This window comes from Rhamphochromis sp. 'chilingali' (assembly GCF_963969265.1).
Source record: "Rhamphochromis sp. 'chilingali' genome assembly, chromosome: 9".
Classification (NCBI taxonomy): Eukaryota; Metazoa; Chordata; class Actinopteri; order Cichliformes; family Cichlidae; genus Rhamphochromis; species Rhamphochromis sp. 'chilingali'.
The window spans coordinates 22,734,218-22,750,561 of NC_137936.1; the positions used below are offsets into that span (position 1 = coordinate 22,734,218).

General features: G+C 40.5%; 2 protein-coding genes and 1 long non-coding RNA gene across 4 annotated transcripts in view; 1 reads left to right on the forward strand and 2 right to left on the reverse strand.

Annotated features, from left to right (window-relative positions):
• kcnab2a (potassium voltage-gated channel subfamily A regulatory beta subunit 2a) overlaps nucleotides 1-16,344 on the reverse strand; it is a 116,417-nt gene that overhangs the window by 92,887 nt on the left and 7,186 nt on the right. The gene's annotated exons all lie outside the window — the stretch shown is intronic.
• LOC308402334 lies at nucleotides 4,127-5,613 on the forward strand. Its single transcript, XR_013972735.1, has 2 exons — nucleotides 4,127-4,514; nucleotides 5,349-5,613. It is a non-coding gene; the product is annotated as an uncharacterized lncRNA (long non-coding RNA).
• Nucleotides 5,953-7,607, reverse strand: LOC308402242 (uncharacterized protein; the record flags this gene model as incomplete). Its single annotated transcript, XM_080890929.1, has 2 exons — nucleotides 7,112-7,607; nucleotides 5,953-6,223 (listed from the first exon to the last, which is right to left on the reverse strand). The coding sequence occupies exons 1-2, from the start codon at nucleotides 7,369-7,371 to the stop codon at nucleotides 5,953-5,955; spliced, it is 531 nt and encodes a 176-aa protein (XP_080747055.1). The 5' UTR covers nucleotides 7,372-7,607.

The following is a 16,344-nucleotide window of genomic DNA, read 5'->3' on the forward strand; positions in this document are numbered from 1 at the left end:
TTTTCTTATGTGGATGTGAATATTTAAAAGTGAAGAGATAAAAACTGTCGGTACAAAAAAACAAAACACAAAAAAAAACCCAAACAAAAAACAAAAATTTTACCAAGAATCCAAGAGCTTCTTGGCAAGGTGGCCAATAAAAAAAAAAAAAAAAAAAAAAAAAAAATTCACATCACACACCATGTCAGATACTATACAACACAACTAGATTGGAGGTCAACAGCTGAATATCATGTGGGTCCTGTTCCTGTATGTTGACAGCCAAAATCTTCACCCAAGGTTGAAGTGTTAAAAACTTCCACCTGTCCAACTGTTTCCTGGTGGTGCTGTGGCTTGCTGATGACAGAGAGAGAATTTGGCAATGAACACATTATTCTGGCTGCTAAAAGTGGCAAATGTAAGACAGTATTAAATGGATACTGGCTGTATTCCACGGAGACAGATCAAATTCTCAGAAAGATTAACTGTAAAATCTAAAAAAATAAATAAACAACAGAATGCATTAACAGAATGAATCACATAAACACTTTTTAAATTCACAACAGAACATAGAAAACCTATAAAAAGTTTAAAACAAGACATTCAAACCATTCAAAAATTTTAATTAGTTGGCAACCCATCTGAAAGAAGGGCCAGGGCCATGCTTATTGCTGTGTAGCATTCTCTCTTCTTTCAACAGCAGTCTGTAAACATCTGGAAACCAAGGAGACCAGCTTCTGGACCTCGAGGAAAAAATGCTTCCCGTTCTTGTCAGATATCGGATTCTAGCTGCTCAATATGATGTGCCAAATATTTTCAACTGTTGAAAACAGCACAGCTTTCTAGAAGGAGAGCAACCAGAGTCTTCTCCAAAGAAGGCAGCAACATTTTCTTGCTGAAATATCCAAGATCTTCCCTGAAAAAGATGATATCTTGATGGGAGCATATTGTGCTCTAAAACTTGTATATAAGACATGCAGGCTTTTGAACGGAGTGCTGATAACAAGCCGGATGGTGCTTCTCCTCTTTAGCCTGGAGGATGTGGCTGACTACAGAACATTTTCCTGTTTTAAATGAACTTTAGCTGTATTTCTGGATCATGCTCACATATGGCTTCTTCCTTCTATCACAGACCTTTAACTGGCGTTTGCATAAACTGTGTTTCCAGGCACGGACTTCTGAAAGTTTTGTTGATCTGATATCCTCGTGTTGGTGTTGTTCCCAGATCATCATACTAAATGTTGTTCCAGGATCAACATTGCAAGTGACCAATCAGAATGTTGTGACGTCATACTTTTGCAACTTCGAGAAAAAGCGGCATAAAACAAAAAACTGTTCTAAAGCTGCGTGAAACCGCCTCTGTCCGCCAATCAACGGACCCTGACCCTAACCCTAACCGTAACCCTTTAATAAACAGTAAGCAGAATTGATATTGTCCTTGCAACATTGGAATTTCATAAATGCACGAATGGCTTGGCGCGCAAAAGAATAACGTCACAACAATGTGATTGGTCACTTGCAATGTTGAACCTGGAACAACATTTTCATGATGGTCTGGGAACAACACCAACACGAGGATATCAGATCATCCCTGAAAGTGTTGAGCCCGTGCAGTGATTTCCATGACAGAATTATGACCGCTTTTAAACAAGTGCTGTCTGAACATCTGAAGCTCACTTTTCACTTTTAATTTTTGGCCAAATTTCTAAATTACTTGATAATATGATATACTGTCGATTATGGGACATTCAAAGTCTCATAATCTTTCTTTCAATTTTACATTGTGGAAAAATTTCAAAATTATATTTCTCAATGCGTTTTCTGCAGTTGACTTATGTCCATCTTTACTTCTAATAAGAAATCATCCTCTCCAATATGCTGTTTTTATACCAATTGCTAATTACATTTTACAGATCAGGTACCCACATCTCCCAAGTAGCTAATCTGGGATGAAGTTGACTGCTATGTCAATGTGACAACATTAAAGCTTTAGCAATGCTAACATGCTACAGTCAAACAGGAGGCCAAAATGAATTTACCCTTCATTTTCAAATAAAATATTACTACAGTAACTATATAAACATCAAGTATAACAATAAGGAAGTAAAACATTTGTGGTCACTGTGAAACTACTGCTCAGCAGATCTGTGCTAGCACAAATGTCATCATATTACCAAATTCAGGAAAATTTCAGTTTGAAAGCACCCTGACCTAAAAATCCAGGGTGTAGCTATGGCTTCTGCAGCTGACCCTGTGACTGATACGAAGCTACAGCCCAGTGAAAGTGGTAACTGTCATGCCATGCTGTTTACAGTACTTGTCAGCAAATAATATTAATAATTCTGATGCTTCTTCAGATATTTAAAGTAAATAATTCTTTTTATGCTGTCCAAAGCTTAAGTAGAATGCATAAGACGATTTATCATGGGATTTATAATGAGTTTATAAATCCCATGAGTTTAATGAGTTTATGACTGAACAGCACGGTCACGAATGCTCTTCAGGATGTTTCCTTCTTATCCATCAAAAAGACTTTTTGATCATAAGCTCAGAGAATTCACCACATGATGCAAACCTCAGTAAGCAGCAAAAACAGAAGAGCAAGTTGCATTTTGGAAACACAAAGTAAAACAAATGGGCATGTTTAAAGGGGAATGGAGCTTACACACTAGTATATCGATGATTTTACTGCAGACGAAAGCAAGATGGTAAAATCAGAGGTATAAAGGATAATTATGCTTGCAAATCTAACCCTGCAGTGGGGTTGTTGGAATGGCAACTGCTGACTAACCCCATAGCACGGGCAGTGTTTACCACAGGGTTGTTTCTGTGGCAGGGGGTAACGCGTGTGTGCCCCAAACTTCTCCTTTACCAGTATTTTATTTGCACAGCAATTTGCTAAAGCTGCAATCATTAGAATTATTACCTAGTTATTTATAGAAAATACTTTTATTATTCTTTTATTTAATTGGCATGACTGTTTATGTTTGTCTATATACACCAAGTTCAGATGGCTCCAATTTTGTTGTATGGTTGTGCTTACAAAGACAATAAAGCTCATCTTTTCTTACATTGTGACAACAAAACTCAATAAAATCAGCTGTTCACTGGCGAGTCTCTCATCCTGCTGCTGTTGACAGTAGCCATTGTTCTCTGCAGCCTCATTGAGTTAAAATGGCCCTCCAGCACATAGTAAATCTCTAGAGCAAAGAAGAAACACCTTCAACAGCTACAGACCACCATGGTGGATATTAGGAAAATGAGGATGGGATGTGCCAAAGCCAGACATTTAGCAGCACCTAAACTTTTATTAAAGCAAGACCAAGAAGGTTTGTTAACCAGTAAACCAAATTAAAAACAGTGATAATAAAAAAAGTAATCCTGTGAAAACCCAGCCATTTAAAGCTTGTGTGTTGAAAGCACTGAGAGGGGTTCAAAAATCAAAGCTGCCATTTCTACAGGCAGGCAGCATTCTTACCATGTAAAGAGTTTCCTTAACTAGCAGCTCACTAGTCACTCGGAAATAAACTCCGCCCTTCTTTCAGACTACTCATATCATGAGTCACAGGATAAGTGTCAAAGTTGAAAGGACTTTCCAAAAAGTATAATCAGCTCCACTTGATTTCCTGCAGGCTACCGTCCAATACATCATTTAATAAGAAGCAACAAATAAGCAACAATGCAGTTTATCAGGCCTGGACAAGCTTGCAACTGAGGGTTGAGAATTAGTTTATTCATGTGAATCATTTGTTTTGATACTATACCAACCCATTGTCATATGTGAGCATCATTAACACACCTTAGATTCCTCTAAGCTCATTTTCTGAATCATTTACATTTTTTTAATGCTTACTGATAGAGATAAGTCACTGTCTTTTTTAGTCAGCTGAACCAATCCGCAGGTAACGGAAGGCCTTCGAGCAGAAAGCGTGTGAGGGGGATTCATACGGAAATATTAAAGAGAAAGGACACCACCGAAGGCAAATGCTCACGTAACACTTCCACTAATGTCTGAAAGACTGTCATGTCTTACGGTGTGTTCACACCGAACGCGATGGACGCGAATAGAGCGTCAGGTTTACATGTAAAGTCAATGGAAAGGCGCGATGACGCGCGATTGCGGGTCCCGCGAAAATTCAGAAGCAGATTTGCGTCGCGAAAACGCCAAAACGCGTGAAACGCGCGTCAGTGTAGCGCGTCTGGCGCGTTTGACGCGCGAATAAAACCACGCGCGTGAGTTTTTGTGTTGCACTTTGTGCATACGCGCGTTTCGCGTCTACCGCTCGAGTTGGAAAAATCTGAACTCCAGCGTCAAATCGCGCCGCGACAACCAATCAGGAGCCTGGTGACGTGGCTGTTACCTAGGTCAAAGGGGCAGATCCAGCCAAAGCCTTTCATACTTCAATGGAGGGGAAGGCTAATCAATGCGGTAGCAAACAACTCGGAGCTGTACAACACCAGCTGCTTTCAGTACCGAGACAGGAATAAAAAGGACCGAGCTTGGAGGAAGATATGTGAAGAGATCGGGCAACCTGGTAAGTTCATTCATTTCTCTTTTGAAAGTTTTCACTGACCCGGGGAAGCCGCACAAAAGCTAGCAAGCCACCGCTATTTTCCCACTGACGTACAAATACCGTTCTGCTTTTATGCATGTTATCATTTAGGAATATATTTTATTGTTTATTAATAAACAGCACACAGTGGTCCCGCTGTTCATCCGTCACTGCTTTGCTTTTTCGCTGATTTTTTATTGCACAGTACAGCATTGCATTCTGCAGCCTGATTGACAAATCTCCTGCGCTTGCCAAATTTATCACGTTTGGTTTTGATAACCATCGCGTCCAATAGAAAAAACAGCACAAAAACACCCATAACTATGAGCCTCATTCGGAAATAGACACCTGCACCGTGAGGGAAAAAGGCGCACGAAAGTGGCGGGCAGATGAAGACAAACCGCGGCATAATAATACTTTTACGTTTTGCAATCTACAAAGGTTTGCACTTTGAGAATCAATTGTGAGAACTGTGACCAGGGGCTAGTTATTCTGAGAACCCCTGCAATAAATGAGGGACCACTGTCTACTCTACGATTATTATATCCAACCTGTTAACATTTAATACTGTATTGATAGAACCAACTGATTCTGCAGCAGAGCATCCCCAGTCCCTGAGCTCCTGCTGCTGCACCCACAGATATGTACAGCAAGCACTGATACCTTTTTAGTCGGTGGGATTCCCTTGTGATCACCTTTACTAAATATCTACAACCAATCTGATTATATCCTGTTATTGTTTTTTTTTTTTTCAATGTTGAAATTAAAATCTAGTAGCAGCCTTCTCATTTCTTTGTGTTTTGTGCTGTTTTACAGGCCCACAGAGGAGGACGGCTCCGAGGCAGATGAGGGACGGGTCCCAGGACGGTCCATCGGCGGTGGAGCTGGCCATCCTGGAGTCCCTGAAGAGGCCACACCAGTCTCCAATGGAGCATTTCCTCCTCAGCCTTGTTCCTGCTCTGGAGAGCAGCTGGTCCTTTTTATTCCTGTCTCTCTGTAAATTCTTATATTTTATATATTTATGTTTAATGTTTTTCTGTTTGAGACTTTTAATATTATTTTAAATAAATGTTTATAATGACTAATGTCTCAGTTCTACTACACAGCAAATGTTGGCACACGACTTGACACATGTAGACTTTATTTCATATTATACTAATGACAAAATATACTGATACAGTGGGATGCAGAAGTTTGGGCAACCTTGTTAATAGACATTATTTTCCTGTATAAATCGTTGGTTGTTACAATAAAAAATGTCAGTTAAATATCATACAGGAGACACACACAGTGATATTTGAGAAGTGAAAAGAAGTTTACTGGATTTACAGAAAGTGTGCAATAATTGTTTAAACAAAATCAAGCAGGTGCATCAATTTGGGCACCACAAAAAAGAAATGAAATGAATATTTAGTGTATATCAATGTGTGTGTCTCCTATATGATATATGGGGTGCCTTTGTCTGGATGTGCTTCCCATCCAGCGCTGCACAGCACAGAGGAAAGTTCCAGCGCTCCTGGAATCCCTCTGTGATGGAGCGCCAGTCTCCAGGTGAAGGCACAGCCATGAAGTCGTCCACTAGACAGTCCCAGATGGACGTCGCTGCCTGGGGGGTGATCTGGCTCACCGTGGACACACCGACTCTGAAACTGAACGCGATGGTCCTGAAGGAGTCCCCGGTGACAAGGAACCTGGACAAAATTGTTCAAAATTAGTATTATGTGTGCTGCAGTTACAAAATACATTATTCAAATTCCAAAATACTTTTGTGATGTCAGATTTAAATCACAAAACATGAATCTTACATAAAACCTTTTGTAATTATAAGGATAATTACAAAATGTATATTAGATAATATCTAAAACAGTTGTGTTTTGTTTTAACTTTAACATATCATAATTTGATTGGTAGCAACTTTCACAACTACAGTGAGCCAATCACTCATAATTCCTAAACATGTCAATCAGGTAGGAATGAAGTAAAACATTAATAGAAATAAAGAGTTGTGTGTTGACATGTAGCCCTTTCCTTGCTTAAATCATTAATATTTTTGAAAAATTAATCTGTGATAAGACAGCTTATCAAGATAGAACCATGTAACTAGAGATGAACCAAACTGTTCACAGTTTTATCTAACTCTGTTTTAATAAAGGCTGTGACCCCTGCTATAGAGTCTGACAGCTGCAGGGATTATATACAAATATTCAACTATCCCAGAATTAAACCAGGTCTAAATAAAAAGGAGTGAGTATCACTACAAAGGTTAACTCAGTGGTCCTAATGCTACAGTTTGATATCAGCAAACACCGAGCGCATACATTGATGTGACACCACAGCCATGCTATCATTCAAACACTGATAACAGCATAAATCGAATTAAATCGGGACTTGATGAGACCTTCTGAGTATCACTAGAAATATTATAAAGAGTCGTCTCTGTACCACAGTTTGCTTTCAGTAAACACCGACAGCATTCACTGTTAGCGTAGCACATCCATGTTAGCAGTGTATAACTGGATGGATTAGCATATTAGCACAGATATCAATAAAGGACTACCGTATTAAATAGTTTTACTAACCTCAGGCAGACGGACAGGCGCTCTGCAGGTGGGATTGAGCGTCTGTAGTTGGTGTCTAGGCGGGCGATGCTGGGACCGACGAGGGAAAGCAGGTCCTCAAACTGGCCGACGGTGATAGCGCTGGAATCGGCCGTCATCCAGGCGCAGCTCCTGGAGCAAGTGGTGAAACTCACCAAACTGCTCATGCCTCTGGAGGACCTGATGGACCCAGGTACGGCGAGGACGTCTTTTACGCTGCTGCTCTGCTCTCCACAGTACATAGAGAAGGGAGACTCTCTCTTCAAGCGCTAGCTCGATAGCTGCCATCTTGCAAAACCAGGTCTGGCACAACTCCCTCCCACATTCCTCCCACATTTCCGGTTCACGCGCGTCAAAATATCATATTTTGACGCGCGATGGATTTTTCTTGGACACGCGTTGAGACGCGAATGTACACGCGTCAAATTAGGGGCGTTTGGGGCGTTTTATTCGCGTCCATCGCGTTCGGTGTGAACACACCGTTACACAGCTAGATGTCTATGAATGCAGCAAAATCAGGACAAAATAAATAGATAAATACCAGACTTCAGTTTGAGACTTTCAAATCAATCTTTTGCATTTGCAGCAAATATAGACATGACCTCAATAACTCAACTATCACAAACAGCAGAGTGCCTCATAAGTCACCACACACGTCAACCACAACAGTCAGCGCCAAGTCATTCTTCACACCTGCAGTGGTGTTTTTATAATTCACATGTAGTGTCTACACAATGTTGCAAAAGCATCATGAATAATGTGGTCAAGTTTTTGTCAAATGCATCTACACTCACAAATCATCTCTAATGAACATGACCTAAACTTCTGCAAAAAGAAACAAGGCAGCATAATTCACCGTGCGTGCACTTGATCTAAGGTCACGAATCAACAGCAACATCTAGAAGAGAAACTGAAACGCATGACCCAAAAGTAGATTGTACGTGTACAAATGTGTGCAGATGTAATTTGGTCTGTGCTGTGAGAGAGAGAGAGAAAAAAAAAAAAAAAAAAAAATCAACATGCCGGCAGTAGATCACTCTTTCTAGCTCGCACTTCAAAGATTGTCTTGTTTCCTTGTGGAGGTAGACCTCATTCAAAACCAGAAGATGCTTTTTATGAAATAAAAGCTTCAGAGAGGAAATAAGCTCCACTTAGAGAGTGTTAACAAGTGGCTAGATTGATCACAACTGATGAAATGCATGATAGTAACTGAAATACATTGCATGTTTTGGTCTGATGTAGTCAAACAAAGCAATTCCACGTGTCCAATAAAAGCATAAACAATGACAACGTCACACAAATTACTTAACTTTCCTTGTGGGTGAAGAGTAGTGGAGTAAAATGGTTTCATATTACAAATTTAGTTTATGAGACTAAGAATAGAAACCACATGCTTCAAAATATTAAATTAAACAATGACCATCTTACACTGAGTGTAAATATTGAATATAGAAATAAATAACTGTCACTGAATCTTCAACAAAAGCTACACAGCTCTTTGTCAAATTCACTTCCATTATGCAGAAGAATAGCAAAGGAACAGCTTTGAAAAAAGTTTTAAAAAAAAATTAAAACAAGTAAAACATAACAAGAGTGAACCCCATTACCTGACTGCGACTATATAAATGATGAATAACGATTAAATTAGTGCCCACTCAAACTCAGGTTATCAATTTGAAACCCATCAGGTGACCAACTTCCTTTTGTGAAACCATTTTTGTCCTTATGCTGACAACACTAAGCAGCAGCACTTTCACAACAAATACCCATTTCACACTTGTGGCTCTAAATTATGCTTTTTATTAGCCAGTCAACACACTATTGTGCACTCTGTGAAAAATGTTTCTAGGGTAATTTTCTCCTATTATAGTGATTTATTAAGTTTCAAGGACACACAATGCATGCCACAGAGCAAGGACATACTATAGTAAAGAGGACTGGCCACTAATGGATCAAGATTTAATGTCACTATCCATTAAAAATATCTTGGGACAAACTGGAGGGGAAAAAACTAAACAAAATCAACAGCAATTTGATCATTTATCACAATGCCAGAAAAATTGCTTCTTGAAAGGCAAGTACTTCCGTTGCAAGACTGAAGTGTTACATTTACAAGAACTGAAAACCAACAAGCCAATGACTACATCATCTTCAGTAATTGCATTAGTGTGATCTGCTACAACTGGAACTAAGCCACATCAGTCTTGAGACGCCATGAGCAGGGCTTGTACAGACAAGCCAGTTAATGCTGTAGGCAAAGTGGTCAACAGTAAATAGCCTAGCACTTGAATTTTAAGACCTCCCCAGTTTAGCTTTGGTAGAAATGCTTTATTTAAAAAAAAATATCCAACATATCTTAAAACTGTAGGTGATCAAACACTTATTTTACTCAGTGACATGCAAATCAGTCTCCATTAAAATTAAACTACCATAAAAATTAATCTATATTAAGCTAGGCACATGTACAACAGTCATTAAGGTTCTATCATCCGTGGTTTTTTAAGGGGATTTTTGAATATGCCACTTTTGTAGACTGCCTTCTTGTGAACTCAAGCACAGTTGCTGAATGATGTTGCAGAGTCTTGTACCAGCATTTTGAGTTACATATGATGAGAATCCCTCTGAGTGGCTAAAGAATGCAGTGAATGCAGAAAGGAGAGCAGATGCTGTATGGTCTATGTTAAGTTCTGCAGATCACTCTAGGACAAATTCTTCAATTAACCAGAGCCAAAGCTACCTTATCATCAATACCATTACGTAGTATAATGTTGGTGTGCTGGCCTGGTTTCTATATTTTGTCCATTTTAAAACAACATATACTATGTTGTGTTAATATGCATTAATATTTATTTTTTTGTACTATTTTATTTATTGCAGCAAAGGAGATTGGAGACTGGGTTGTCTCCATACACAATTTTTCCACATTAATCCCTTGAAAGCCTGCTAGGCCCTTTAAGCTCTACCCTCAGAAAGAACACAAACTATTCTAATTGCCATCAAGTCACAACTTTATTGACTTATACTTAGGTGTCAAAACTCGTCATTAAGAGTACAGGGCCCTGTTTCAGGAAGCCGGTTTAGAAAACTTAGAGTGAAAAACGATACGCAGGGTTGAGTAACCCCGAACTGTCCAACTCGGAATATTCGGTTTCAGAAAGGCTGATAACAATTAGTTCAATCAACGCGGAGTTGCGTCAACCCCAAGTGAAGCGCGCGGACGAGGATACATAAAGCCCTGATAAGCGGAGCACAGATTAAGCGAGTCACCATGGAGACGGAGGGAAAGAAGGCGCGGTCAATGTATTTCACAGCGCTTGAGGCCGAAATTCTGATGGCAGCATATGCTGATAACATGCAAATTTTGCAGAAAAAAAGGTAACACAGCCTCAGCTGCAAAAGAAAGGGAGCATGCATGGCAAAACATAGCCGACAGAGTCAATGCGTGAGTGTTAATATAAACATTGATCTAGGGATTTCCACCCATTTAACACGTTATTTTATCATATGTTATTTTATTTGTTATTTTATACATTTTATGTTGTGATGTGATGTGAGCGCAGGTGCAACCCAACAGGCCCCAAACGTTCCTGGCAGCAAGTAAAAATGAAATATAAAAATATAGTCCAAACAGGTAAGGTGTAATTGTATTATGAGCCATAGTGCTTGGTCTGTTTGTCCGATGTAAATCGATTGCAGTTAGAGGCTACATTAATTTTCTTTCTGTAAGCACTTATTGAAATTATCTGAGCACATTACAAGTACATATTTGCTTACTCTGTATGCTCAAATGTGACCCGTTATAGCCAACAGAAAAAAAGCGGAGGCCCGAAAAACAGGTGGGGGTCCTCCACCACCACCACTCACAGAGGCTGAGCAGTTGGCCCTCAGCCAAAACAGTGGGCGCCCTGTGGCTGAAGGCATCTCTGCGGGGACATCCTCTGAGTCAATAACCCCGCAAGACACAAGTGCCTACATAGGGGGTAAATTCAAAATAATACATGATGTGCATACATCCTTTCTTCACAGTCACCTTTGCAGTGCTGCTCATTCATTTGATAAACTCTTTACCATAATGGATTATTTTGTAGTGAAGTTATTTTCCTACTGATTTTGCCTTCCCTCAGTCTTGGTTGTCTTTGAGAGCATAATGACAATGAAGTGTAAGGTGATTGGTATGTTTGTTAATTGCCATTTGGTCCCTTGTAAGTTATAAGTGACCTGTATAAACCTCATATTCTATCAGTTGATGGTGGTGGTGTACTGCATCTGGTGCAGCCTCCTGTTGAGCCAGACCAACATGCAGTTGTGAGTAATACTCCACAGATTATATGAGTTTACAGTAGAACAGCAATGTTGTTTATTTCTTTACTGCAGGAAAATAATGAAGAAACATTGACAGCTGTTACAGAGGAGGAAGCAACAGAGACACTTTATGAGGTTTACATCTTTTAATACTTTGTGTACAGGAAACACAGGCGACCAATAAAGCCAGTTGAACAAAAAAATCTGTTTATTCTTCTTTCAACATGTTGAGGTGATGGGTCAAAAGAAATGATTGTGACATATGGTGTCTCTGACTGCGCTTCCATCTTGTATGTCCGTGGGAGGGTCAGGATGTTCATGGTTTGGATCACTGCTGATGTTTGGTTCAGAAAGACAGTGTTCTCCTCTAATTGTGGCAATGTTGTGAAGAATCACACATGCCACAATAATGTCACATGCCCTTTCTGGGGTGACCCTGAGTCTTTGAAGGCACTGGAACCGGGCCTTAAGCATTCCGATAGTCATTTCGATTCTGGCTCTTGTCCTGCAATTAGCCAGATTATATCGCTGCTGTGGGCCCGGGTCAGGGTAAGGGGTAAGCAAATAGGGTAAACATGGATACCCCCTATCACCAAGCAAGTAGCCAGTGAACTCTCCTAAGACAGAAGGATACACTTCAGTTCAAATGTCCCTGAAGCAATTGGTCTTTATATATTTTAAAGTATTCTCAACTCACCATGTCCAAATTTTGTGCTCAGTGTACATTCACGGAATATTTGTGAGTCATGGACAGAGCCTGGCCACTTGGCTTCCACATTTGTGATAATGTTGGCAGCATCACATATGATCTTCACAGTGCAGAGAACACAAATTAGCATCCATTACTATAATGAAATAATTTGTTAGTTTGAAATGCTACAGGGAACTATGTACCTGCACATTAATGCTGTGGAAAGACTTCCTGTTCACATAGTCTCCTTCATTTACTGAAGGAGCAATGATTGGAATGTGAGTGCCATCTGTACAGCCAATCACGCCTGGGAACCGTGAAAATAAATGTAAAATTTAAGTAGTAGTCCAAGTATCACCACATCATAAATTAAGTTTTGGTCATCCTGATACCTGCAATTTTGTGGCATCCCTCTTTGATGAATCTTGTGGGTCTGTGACCGGGGAACACCACAAACGGGTACAGGAGACGTTTCAGTGCAACTGTAACATTCCTGACCGACAGACCCTTGGAAACGTGCTCAGCGTCACCAATATTATACAGAAAGCTCCCGTTTGCAAAAAACCGAAGTGCAATACAAATAATATGTACAGAACTGAGAGGATGTCCACGATGTGTCACATGCGTAATATATGGCCTGAGGATGTTATCCAAATAACTTATAGATTGTGCTGAAGAACGGAAAATCATCAGGAAATGATAAAATGTCCAAACGCGCTCTGATCACTCTCTCCCGGCGGAGAGCTCTGCGGAGAATTTGGGCTTCACGATCTACTGGCTCTTCAAGGACGGGGCACGCCATGTCCGACACTTCCTACTGTCAGGTTTCCGACAAAGGGGCGGAGACAGTCAGGGTTAGTTGTAGTAAACCTGCTAGGGGGCAGGTTAGCTTCACGGAGTGTGTCGTCATAGTGACTCACTGAGGCTTCATCTGAACTCGCTTTGTGAAACCGAAAACCCAGAGTTTTCGTTAACTCAGGGTATACTTACTCAGTTTTTCCACTAAACCGGCTTCCTGAAACAGGGCCCAGGGAGCTCATCAAATGTCGTCTTTAAGGGGAAATGACTGAAGATATTGATTATTGTCTCTGAAAACTAGATTGTTGATTTTGCCTCCAATTGCCTCCATTAAATGTTCATCACCAAGCAGGGATACTGACTTAAAAAACAAACAAAAAAAAACCCAACTTAGATATGATTGTGAGTGTAACACCAACCCCCCCCCCCCCCCCGTAGTGATTGTTAAAGATGACAAAAGAAAAAAGAAAAAGAAAAAAAATCCACATACACTCTTGATGAAATACTCAATCAGTATTTGTGTGTGATATCATCAATATTACCCAGTTTCAAACAAAATCCACCACCTCACGCTATCAACAGGACTATGGTAAAAACAGCAGAGTCACGTGAAACACCCCAAGCGGTTCTATTAGCTGAGAAAATATTTTATTATTTATATTCCTAGTTCAGTCCTCGGCAAGGTTCACATAATAGAGACATCTTTTCCTACACAATTGGATTTAAAAAAAAATATGGGAGCTAGGCAGGAGGAAAACACACCTGGTAAAAGAAAAAAAGAAAAGAAAACAGAAAAAAAAGACATATGATAAATTTCCCAAGCTCCTGTGTCTGCATGAGTGTGACACCCACAGGAGTTCCAAAACAGGGTTAATGATGCTAGACAGGCCGCTAAATCTTAACTGCACAATGATTACTGAGCTCAGTTTACAAAACACTCCAACTGGAGCGTCCAGCAGACCAAGATGTGAAAACTGTAGAGTGAGGACCTACACTGGTGATAAGGCTGAGTGAAATGTCAGAGTTCTGCCAATGACCACTGACAGCCGTTAAGCCCATGACTGAAGATCTTACACATCTGAATCTCTCTGAACACCTCTGATGCTATAATCTGCACAGGCATGTAGTTACAACTTAATGTAGATGATAGGGAAAGGTGTTTGCCTAAAAAACATTTAAACCTCAAGGGAGTTTATTGATCTACGCTGTCTCTGTTTTAATTTGTATCTTTATAGAACAACTCCAAACATCTGCCTTTGAAATCAGCAGGTTGCAGGTGCAGCAGAACACTATAAAAGAAGCAGTGATACCTTTTTTTATGCGAACATTAACAACTATTACGAATGACATCTAATCAAAGAAATTCTGCAAAACACTGATTAATCAGTCCGCTCTTTTATCACTGGATGTCACGCAGCATTTATTTGAAAGGGTGTTGTCTGAAGAATTGTTAGTAGTACTGTTTGTTGCCTCTGTCAGAGCCAATTCAAGGACATATTGCAGTCATATGCACTGCAGATATTTCAGTTAAAAAAACAAAAAACAAAAAAAAAAAACAGTTTTCCTGCAATACAGCTGTACCTGCCGAGTGAAAGGACACACCACAAGAATCTGGCGTTTCTGCTCGTTACAGAGCATTCAACAGCTTACTGCACCAAACTGAAACCCTGCAGCCTGCCTCTCCTGTGCTTTCTTGTTGGACCGGAGCCCATGGCCAGGCAAGCACACATACTGTATGTGAGCGCAAACTCACACACACGGGCATGCGGAGATCCTGGCCCACAACAATCAGCCACAGCATGAACACCCACGCACAAACACACATTTAAATAACATGGTAACACATTCGACCAGGCACAAATGACTGTCACAACCTCTCAGCAACTCACATCACAACACTGCAAGAACAGTTAAAGCCTCGCTTCAGGGTGTTGCTCGCTGTGGCGACGGCAACAGATGGGACTGCAGCAGCAGCAGCAGGGCAGGTAAGGTGAAGAGGAATTGAACCTCCTCTGTGAATGTGCATGTGTGTTTTAGTGCAAGCCTGCACCCATGTCCTTCACGCAGACTATTTTAAGGTACTTCTTTATAAATCTTAGAACATAGTAAGTATTTGGCTGAAATTCAAAAGGACAGAGCATGCATAAAGCATGACATTCAGACAAAGGAAAGTAATGGAGTAGAAACAGACGCAAGACAGAGTCAGACAGGGGGAAATGCATGCCAGTATAACAAGGTATGCAAAGACTGTTTTCAATGCAGCAGCAGCATTATCAACCATATTGACAAAACTGAAACAGACAAAGATACGCTACCTTGCTAGCATATTGTGTGTCAGTGTTAAATGCTGCAGCATACAGATAGTATAGCACTTGCTCCCCTGTAGGAACAGACAAGCGCAATCATCCCGACTCTCACTGGCAGAACAAAGTGAGAGGAAAGGAAGAGGGAGAGAGAGAGAGATACCAGAGATGTATAGCCTCAGACCTAGCGATGATGCTCTTAAAACACCCACCTCAGTCTGTTGCTGATTCCTGACGCAGTGAGCAGAACCAGGGAGTAAATGCAGAGCACAGTAGCAATGATGGAGGAGCAGCAGCCAAAAAAATCCAAGAGACTGAGCAGAAAAGCTGAGAGAGGAGAGGGAGGAGGAATGATAGAAGACTGGTGAATGTGTGATCCTGTGTGACCACGATTATGCGCCTGAGTGATATGAGCACGTATGTCTGACATGAGAACATGAGACAGAAAAAAAAGTGACAAAGGACAGACAGAACAGGCACAGAGAAGATAGACTAAAGGAGAAAAAAAGAAAGAGACAGAAGTGACAGAATAAATGTGAGAGCTTGGAGTCACTGTGCAGAGCAGATGCGTTATAGGAAATGCCCCTCCCTCCACACACACACACACACACACACACACACACACACACACACACACACACACACACACACACACACACACACACACACACAATCCCTTTGCACTGTCAGCATTTGAGTAAGCATGCATTCAGTGAAACAGTGAGCTGTAAATGATGCAAGATGGGCGGGTCAGAGAAAGCAGAAATCAAAGTTATGTTCATTCGAAATTCAGTGACAAGACACTATTATCTTGGACTAAGGGACCTATGGTTTCCAATTTTAAGAATTGCTCAACTCCAGTTAGCCACACAAACACACTGCTAAGTCTAGCTGACTAGTTCTATGAGGAAACCACTTTTAAATCACATCTTACAGTAACAGAACGTAAAGATATAAATCTTGGAACCAAGCACCAATCACCCACCCAATATGCATGCCTTGAAACCACTTATTCACAGCTGTGCACTCTAAACCTTATGAGCAGACTGGTAACTTCTGAACACCACATCCATTTAAGAATTGACAATGTGTTATAACACATACTGCTGTTAATCAAATCC